General features: G+C 43.5%; 1 protein-coding gene across 2 annotated transcripts; it reads left to right on the forward strand.

Moving 5' to 3' along the window:
* Nucleotides 1-224: 224 nt before the first annotated feature.
* On the forward strand, nucleotides 225-8,774 carry LOC139679699 (solute carrier family 2, facilitated glucose transporter member 11-like). Of its 2 annotated transcripts, none has more exons than XM_071571679.1 (12): nucleotides 225-413; nucleotides 500-597; nucleotides 1,570-1,730; nucleotides 2,224-2,348; nucleotides 3,216-3,345; nucleotides 3,612-3,760; nucleotides 4,573-4,760; nucleotides 5,638-5,748; nucleotides 6,321-6,422; nucleotides 6,773-6,848; nucleotides 7,172-7,299; nucleotides 7,433-8,774. In XM_071571679.1, the coding sequence occupies exons 2-12, from the start codon at nucleotides 502-504 to the stop codon at nucleotides 7,637-7,639; spliced, it is 1,473 nt and encodes a 490-aa protein (XP_071427780.1). In that variant the 5' UTR covers nucleotides 225-413; nucleotides 500-501; the 3' UTR covers nucleotides 7,640-8,774. The 2 variants fall into 2 exon arrangements, with proteins under 2 accessions (XP_071427780.1, XP_071427781.1); XM_071571680.1 differs by having other exon boundaries at nucleotides 7,515-7,646.
* The last annotated feature ends 325 nt before the right edge of the window (nucleotides 8,775-9,099 follow it).

A 9,099-nucleotide genomic window follows, 5' to 3' on the forward strand; every position in this document is an offset into this window, starting at 1 on the left:
GGGAGGGGCTCAGATACACATCTATCACAGTCCTATATTCTCAAGCCTCATATCAGATAGTTCTAAGAAAGGGTGAATAAACTATGAAACCAGGAATGCCCTTCAATCCCCAAATGTTTATCTAGTCTCAGCCAAGTCACGGAGCAAAATATTCACTTAGGTGAGATAACAAGTGGGAAAGGAGGAGGAAAAAGGACAAGTAGATGGAATAGTTCACAACACGCTTGCACATTGCACCATGCTCCTGCAACTAGTTACCTATGATAGTGCAAAGCTGAAGACAGAAGCACTGAAGTGTGTAACTGGGTTCTGGGACACAGCTATGAGCTTTGTCTCTGCTCAGATTTCTCACTCTCCCATGCTTTAGTAGCTGTGGGTTCCTACTGCTGGCTCCTTGGTCTCGGAGGAGGCAGGTGCGGTTCTTGAGGAAACACAGGACATTTGGGGGCATGTCTGAATAGCTGTACCAGCTTTGTTTGCTGCTTTTATTTCCTGCCAGAAATGAGCTACAACCTCTTTCTCCTGGCTTTTGTCCTGGGCATTGGTGGAACTTTCCAGTATGGGTTGCAGGTTTCCATTATCAATTCTCCTGCTGAGGTAAGCATGGAGAGCTCAAAGAGTGAGCTACCAGCATGGATTTCACTGTTCTCAATGCCTCTATATACAATCACTAACTTTTTAAACTCTGCTCTGAAAACTGGGCTTAACTGTGGTTTCTTAGTCCTATGACTGTCTGCTACTGCTCTTGTGTTGGATGGGGTCTTAACTTCGGTCTGATGTAACAAACCTGGGAAAGGGGAGGATGAATGGTATCCATAAAGTCAGCCGTTTCACCTTACTCAGTTGAATTTCCCACAGGGCATTCTTCTCTTTCCAGTGCTCAGGGAGACCCCTGTCCCATGTGCTTGGCCACACACACTGTGTCCAAGTGACTGCAAGGTGAAATAGGACAGGGGAGGACTGTAGCTCCAGAGCTGAGTTCAGCACTGATACCTACAGCTGAAAAAGGAGAATTAGGGGAGATGTTTGTCATCCTAAATGGTACCAAGGACATCTAGATCATACCATTACCACATTATGCACTCTCATCAAGAATGAGGGTGCCATGGAGGTCATGAAGAACAGGCCAGAGGAACCTCACAACAGGTCATATTGAGAGACAAAACCTGCTCTCACTTCAGTCAGTCAAAGCCAAACCTGGATTTCACCCAGGGCATCAGAGGCAGCAGGTGGACAAGAGAGATGGACAAACAAGCAGGAATGGTGGGAAAGATCAGTTAGCAAAACAATCAGGGTTTAGTACAGAAACAGAAGACCAACCTGTAATTCCCTTGGTGGAAATCACGGTTGATACTTAATATTGATATATATTCTTTCGGCCTTCTTGCTAAAATATTAATTCCAGGGGTGGAGTTAATGGCAAAATTCCCATTGATTTCATTGGCACTAAGATTTCGACCAAGGTATCCATAGAAATGTATCAAAAAGGCCAGTAGGAGAATTTAAAAAGAGGTGCAATTATGCAAAAACTTGTTGACTGAGTCTGTGGTTTCTGTTTTTCTCTTAAAGTACATCAAAAGCTTCATCCGTGAGACCTGGCTGAGGAGATACGGCTCTGCTCCCAGTGAAGAGATGCTCACTCTGATGTGGTCCTTCATTGTGTCCATTTACAGCATTGGGGGCCTCCTGGGCTCCTCCTCTGCTGGGTATCTGGCTGTCAGATTTGGAAGGTAGGAATGGTGACTGCGTTAGTCTTTCTGTTTACACTCACAACTACAAAAATAAGTGACTGTGTCTTGGGGGAAACACTGCTTGTAAAGTGGCACTGTGAGCAGCCAAGGGCTGCGTTGGATCAGTCCAGTGAAGCAACAGAATGACAAAATCTGCCAGTGAGCACAAAGAGAATCATCCCCTACTCCTTATGAAGTCCTGAGCAAACCCAGTCCAGGGAAATCACACAAGGAGTACATGCATTTTAAAGTTAATTTCACAGACAACCACACATAAAGGTTGCTCTTCAGTGCCAATATTGGCTCCACTAGAGGCATCAAAAACTTGACCTAACTTACCAATCCATGACAGTTTTCCCATTTCCCATTTACTTCACTGCAGATGATCTCAGAAGCTGGCACAGTCTGTAACCATGGTACAATTCCTGTCACCTCTGTCAGGCTGTGACTGACACACGGACAATATGCTCTCATTGATTTAAATGATTTCCAGGAAAAAGGCCATGCTGTTTGCCAATGTCCCTGCCCTGCTGAGCGCGGCTCTGATGGGACTCAGCCAACTGTGCGGCTCTTTTGAGATGATCATCGCTGGGAGGTTGTCTGCGGGAGTGGGTGGAGGTAAATGAGCAATCCTACCTATGGTATTGAATAGTTGGAAGAGCAGTGGTTGAGGGTCACAAGGATTCATCAGTCTGAGTACATAGATCATAGATTTTTACTAAACCCTGCAGAGGACATGATTGCTGATTGCATTTTTAATTAAAAAAGAAAACACAAACAAAATTAAACTAGTAATGTCTAACATCTCCATTTCTCTATCTTCTATCTTTACATCCAATCCAGATAAAAAGTACTGTCAACTTTTGAAAAAGCTAAAGCATGCAATATTTCAGGGGAACATGCTCATCCAGTGGAGGGCTGAGCTTTCTTGTTCCTGTTGCTTCTCACTGTGGCTGATGCTGCCCTCCTTATTACAGACAAGAGAATGGTTTTCAAACTGGGCAATTCTAATTTCTAGGTGGTTACATTATCCCAGTGTTTTAGAACCCTGAGAAGCTGGATAAACCAGGAAAAAAAAAGATAAATATTAATTCATTCATTCACTAAGCAAATGGAATGTATAGAATTTGTTAACTTTCTGGTTTCAAGCACAAAATAAGGCACATATCATCCTGAATAGACAGTGAAATACATCACCTGAGACTAAAGAGCATGACTACAGTCCTGTATATGTGGTTGTAGGAAACATTGTAAGAGAAGGCCATTCTGCTGAAGGACAGATTTCATACTTACTTTAGTGAAACATTTAGCAAAGACACAAGGCCATGGCACAGGGCACATGCTTCGTGTTGGGCAGACACATATTCAGCACAGTTAAAAAGGTATCTCAGAGTCAACTCCGACAGGCTTTGTCCAGAATGGTCCCCTCCAAAACACCAGATCCATGTGGATTTGCCTTGCCCTGACAGCCCTTTGTCCCTGCAGGTTTAGCCCTGAATATCCATCTCATGTATGCCGGGGAATGTGCCCCACGGAAGCTCCGTGGGCTGATGGCCATAACAGCTTCCACTGCCATTGCCGTGGGGAAATTTGTAGGATTTGCTCTGGGTCTCAGGTAAGAGGGTCTGAAACATACTCAGTTTATTGTGTTACTAAAGTATATGCATATATCAACAGAAGCCCCTGGATAGGCAAATCACCAGCTGCTTTCAGACATGTTTGAAGGGTACTCCAGGCAGTCTGACTGAATTAGCCCAAAGTTCTGACTTTAGTGAATGGGAAACAGAAATCACACAAATTATCTAGTCCTGAAGAATAAAGTTGCTCATGTGGCCAGCACATTATTCCTCAGCCTCTCTCACTCTGCTGCTTTTGTTCCAGAGAAGTTCTTGGAGTAGAGGCTCTCTGGCCTGTTCTCATGGCAGCAAGTGTGCTTCCTGCCCTCGTTCAGCTCCTCACCCTCCCCTTCTTCCCAGACTCTCCCCGCTACCTGCTCATTGACAAAAAGGACAAGGAGGGATGCATCAAAGGTAAGGAAATGGGCCACAAAACATTCCTTTTAGCAAAGACTGGGAAACACAGTAAAACTCCATATGAACCTGAAAGAAAGATACAGGTGGGAAAAAGACTCTTAGGCTTTTGTCTCTGAAACAACCTTCAGCTTTAGTGAAGATCAACAGCTTCTGTTTAGACATCAGTGCTCTCTTGGCACCAGTATTTCCCTCACCCTCTGCCAGAGTCCTCTGAGGGATGTGGTCACATAGAGCTTGTATTTCCAACCATACAGATTCTGCCCTGAACAGTCAGGGTGTGCATACAGCACCTTCTGGCTCTATGTAAGAAAGGGAGGCTGTGTATTGTCATGCCATATCCATAAGCATTCCAGCTCCTCAGTAACCCTAACAGCAACTACTGACAGAAGCAGAGAAACAGCCATTGTGGGGGTTTAACTATCAAAACAGGGAACTCCTTGGATGTAGACTGTTGGGGGTTTTTTATGTAGGAATAATTTTACCTTGTCTGTGTTTTGGAATGTGCACTAGAACAGCACCTTTAGTAGGAGGGTATTTGGGGAAGGATTGGTAAGAATTTAGGCATGATTTACATTAAAGACTATAGGCAGCTATTGACCAAAGGTGAGGTCATGATTAGGATTTATGGGTAAAAATGCATAGCAATGATCTGGATCTGTCTAAGCCAAGCCCAGATCTCTAGGAAGTTCACACGAGCTAAGAGCCTGAAGTTCAGATAAGACACTCTGCAAAGCAGGATATAATCCTTGGAATTTGTGTCTGTGCTGGTGGGCTTGGACCAGGAGTTATCTCTCCTCCTCCCCTTCCAGCTGTGAAGCAGCTCTGGGGAGATGGAGACCATATGGCTGAGATAGATGACATGATGTCAGAGCAAGAAGCCATCTGTGGGGAGAAGCCCAAGAGTGTCTGTGATCTGCTCCGAGACAGAGGTGTCCGGTGGCAGCTCATCACACTCTTCCTCGTCGCCTCATGCACGCAGCTCATTGGGTCCAACATGGTATGTGCTCTGCTCTGCTCTGCTCTCTGCTCTGCTCACGGGCTCTTGCAAAAGGAAGCTCTGCAATGAGTTATGAAATGCTGACTGAAACAGCTGTAGGGAAGCATGTGTTGTTACTGTTCACTACAATCTTTTCCCATGGAAGTTTGAGACCTGAGATAAGCTGATAACTGTGTCATCTGAAGGCATCTCTGTAGATTGCCCTGTTATTATAACAGAATGGAAGGGGATCGAAAGAATTCCCAAATACAGAACTAGCAAAGAACAGCATAACCTCCTCTGTGTCTCTGAAGTTCAGAATGCACTGCCCAGAATTGTTCAGCCATTTCAGTGCATTGAGTCAGGTTTGCAATGTACACTGACAGTGCATTTCCATACTATGAAGTACAAGTAGAAACTGAGCATATTAACAGATGGAATTTCTTATGCTTTAGAAGTGCTTATACCTGGAAAACTAGTAACTATCAAAACAGTGCAAGGGCTCAAATGTGGTGTAGAAAGGTAATTAAAACCATTTGCTTAGTATGTGTTGTCCACCTTCCTCTATGCTCCTCATCCAAAGTGCATGAGGCACTAAAATGTGAAATATATCAGATGGAATTATAACCTGTAACACAAGACAAAGGCAGTGCTAGAAGCAGGCAAAAAAAAAAAAATAAAAAGGCTGTGTTTGCTACTGAGTTCAAGATAGTTGCTAATAAAATCTCTTCTGCACAATAAAAGCCTTGTGAAAACATTGAAGATTAGTTACTGAGACCAAGAAGATGATTTTCTATTTTGTTTAGGCCTGATTAGTTGTTTCCTTTCAAAAAAAGACAGATGTTGGTGTAAACATGAGCATATGTGTACAGCTTTCACAAATTTCTACTCTTCCCAGGTTTACTTTTATGCATACAATATCTTCACAAAAGCTGGAATCCCCCCTACTCAAACCCACTATGTCTCACTGGGGCTTGGGTCCACTGAGATCATCTCCACAGTCCTCTGTGTAAGTGATTTTTCAGCTGAATTTTGTTCTGATGTAACATGGTTCATTTTAATCCTTAGAAATACTCTAAGTGGAGCTTTAGGAATCATATTTTTGCAACAAATCAACCGTAGAACTAATTACATAAAATCATCTCCACAGACCCTGCAAACATGAGCATTTACATTCAGGTTCTGGGAAGAGAGCAGAGTTTTTCTCTCAAAATCACGACCCAGCCTGGGCCAGCCTCAGTTCTGCCCTGGAGGAAGGGCAGATGTCACTGATCAGTAGGACTCATGTCAATTAACCATGCATCTATTCCCACTCTGCTCTCCTCCCTGGCTCTCCTTTGCCTGCAGAATGCCCAGGCAATGTTCCCTGCAGCCCAGCACCTCCTCAGCTTCCCCTGCTCCCTGCAGCTCCTGGTCCTGCTCAGTGTCCCCAGATGACTCTACTCACCCTCCCAGAGGAGGCACCACACCCCAGTCCCTGACCCTTCAGCCTGGCCAGGGGTGGCAGCTACTGGAGCAGCTCACCAGTGCCTGTCTCTAAGAACTGTCATTGGAACCATCAGCATGTCCTCGTGCTTGCAGGGTCTCCTCATTGAGCGTGCAGGGAGGAAGACACTGCTGTGGAAAAACTACGCCGTGATGGCCTTGGCTTTAGGGCTCCTCACAGTCGCTCTTTTCCTGCAGGTAAGACTCCATTGATGCATTAGAACTGTGTCCTGTCTTCATGTTTCATTGCATGGCAGGTATTGTTACTACTTCCCTTCCCCAAAACCACTTTTTAGTCCAAGTAGAAGTACTTTTGGGGCTAACCATTGTATTAACAGAGGTCTCTTCCCAGCCATGTACATACATATTAAAGACAAGAGACTTATACAACCAAGCTCATTGCCAAAACTATCTCCTCATTATATTCCTGGAAGTAAATAGATTTCTATTTAACATTGACATATTTAGCAGTGATTCATGTTTCTAATGGAGCTAGATAAACAAAAACTTAATTTCTGATTTTATTTGCTTTTCATTTCCTACCACAGGATTCCTTTTCCTGGGTACCATACTGCTCTGTTGCACTCATCTTTATTTTCATCATGAGCTTTGGCATTGGGCCAGGTTGGTATTTTCTACTGGAATGGTTTCATGTACTCATTCCTTCCTCACTGCAGCCTCTAGGAGAGGTCCCAGCATAGCTGTTCCACAGTTAGCATGAATCCCCACTCCTGATTCAGTGCAGGCTTCTCTCCATACTACGGTAGGAGGTAAAACTTAATTTCCTATTGCATTCCTACATTCTTTCTCCTGAAGAGCCAGGCAGCACCTCAAACACTTCCAGGTCAGTTAAAGCCATGACCTTATGCAGCAGTATGAAGTGTGAGGTACAGAAGCATCTTGCAAAATTTCTAAGTTTCCTTTTTCTCTCCAACACTTTTTTTCAGCTGGAGTAATATGCCCCTTGATCACAGAAATATTTATTCAGTCATACAGACCAGCTGCTTATGTTTTTAATGGTGTTATAAACTGGATCCAGCTCTTCCTCCTTGGGCTTTTCTTCCCTTTCATTGTGGTAAGCAAAGAAAGGTGTTTTTGTCCCTGACCAAGTTCTTTAGTAAATAAAAACCCAGAAACTCTATATCATAAGAGAAAGAAATTGAGATAAACTTTTATGAACACATTTTTGTCTCTTTCTTTTCCCGTAGAAAGGTCTTGGTAATTTCTGTTTCATCATTTTCCTGACATACTGTCTGTCCATGGCTATCTTTGTCTTCCTGGTGCTGCCAGAAACCAAAGGAAAGACCATGCTGCAGGTCATGGAGGAGTTCAACCGCCTGAACTACCGTGGACAGCAGAGACAGAGTGCCCTGCAGCAGAGCAGCCGCTCAGTGATGACTGTTACCAGACTTTAACCACAAACCCTCCACTTCATATTTTGCTCCTTTACTACTGTAGTGTCCAGAAGCCTCACTTATGAGGAGAGAATCCCTGGCTCCACAAACAGCACAAGTGTGTATCTTAAAAATCATCCCCTGCAGTGCAGGGTGCAGGATGCACTTGGTGGTTCTCTCCAACTCCTGAAGTATGAGCTGAATTAATTCCTCTGAAGAAAAAAATATTAAACATAGCGTATAAAGAAATTTTGTCAGTCCCTCCAAGTTAGCAGTTTGTAAACTGAAAACACAGGATCTGCTATTTTTCTTGGCAAACCCAGGACTCTTCAGTTGGAGAAAGTGAGTCTGGAAGGTCCAGAGGTCCCACAAATTTGAGAAAGTGAGAACAGAAGAAGACAGAGCTTTGACATCGAAATGGTCTGCTCCTATTATCAAGTCAGTGCCGATGAGCTTTCCCAGAGAAGAAGCTTCAGTCCAGAGGAAAAGAAGTATTTAGCTCTTCAATCCAGTGGAAGAAGAGCACCTTGTCTATCAGTGGACAGAATCAATATGCAATGTTTCCACCACTTACAATTTTGAAGATTCTTCAGTTGGAAAAGGAACAGGGATATGACAGCACTGAAAGAAAACAAAGCTATGGGGAATTATGAGTGGGCAAAGCCTCAGTGGGGAGGTTCTCCTTCGTTAGCAATGGTTATGCAGTGTGTCTTCAGCCTGGAGAACTCTGGGTTTCAATGGGATTGAGCTCCTGAGATTAAATGGTACCAATGGGACAAAGGAGAGTGGTGCCTCTCCTGGAGAACCCAATCTGTATATCTGAGTGTTTACTTCTCTCTCCAGGTCTCTGAATACTCCATGTTTTCGTATAAAACATGGTAAAAAGGGCTTCAATTTTGTATGCACTGCTATATGACGTGACACATTCTTGGTCTTCTTCATGCTTTGCAGTTTGCTGATAAGGAAATTAAAAGCAGGAAGACATAACCTACTGATCATGTCTGGATTTGGTTTCCATTGAAGGAAGAGTCAGGGACAGAGGAGAGCCCATCTTCTGGGACTGTGTTATGGGGTCATGAACACTGTGTCTGTCTTGTTCTGGAAATGAGATCTTCACTACTGATTGATGCAGACGTTACACAATAAAATTTGCAAAAGGACTTGAATATTGAGCAGCAGTTTCTTTCACAGCCCTAAGAATCCTCCTATTTTATCTTCACACCATCATCTAACAGTATTTGTAGCAGTGCCAAAAGCTAATACCAGGAGCAGGGGACTTCCCCAATACAGCCATCCTTCCTATTACCAAAAAAGCAAGATAAAGTCTATATATAGTTTCAAGGCTTGAGGTTATGGATTGCACAGTACCACATTAAGAACCAACATAAATTCCCTCTTCTGGTCAAAAATGCAGGGGAGGAAAATTACTTTAAAGTATTTTGAAAAGAAAGAATTGGGTAAGACCTTGATTATGTTAAAAG

The sequence above is a fragment of the Pithys albifrons genome, chromosome 17, assembly GCF_047495875.1.
Source record: "Pithys albifrons albifrons isolate INPA30051 chromosome 17, PitAlb_v1, whole genome shotgun sequence".
Lineage (NCBI taxonomy): Eukaryota > Metazoa > Chordata > Aves > Passeriformes > Thamnophilidae > Pithys > Pithys albifrons.

Excerpts from the sequence above, each read along its gene's own strand:
- LOC139679699 (XM_071571679.1), top strand. The coding sequence starts at position 502 with ATGAGCTACAACCTCTTTCTCCTGGCTTTTGTCCTGGGCATTGGTGGA. Across the intron at positions 1,731-2,223 it reads CTGGCTGTCAGATTTGGAAG|GAAAAAGGCCATGCTGTTTG; the intron begins GTAGGAATGGTG and ends AATGATTTCCAG. Across the intron at positions 5,749-6,320 it reads TCATCTCCACAGTCCTCTGT|GGTCTCCTCATTGAGCGTGC; the intron begins GTAAGTGATTTT and ends TCGTGCTTGCAG.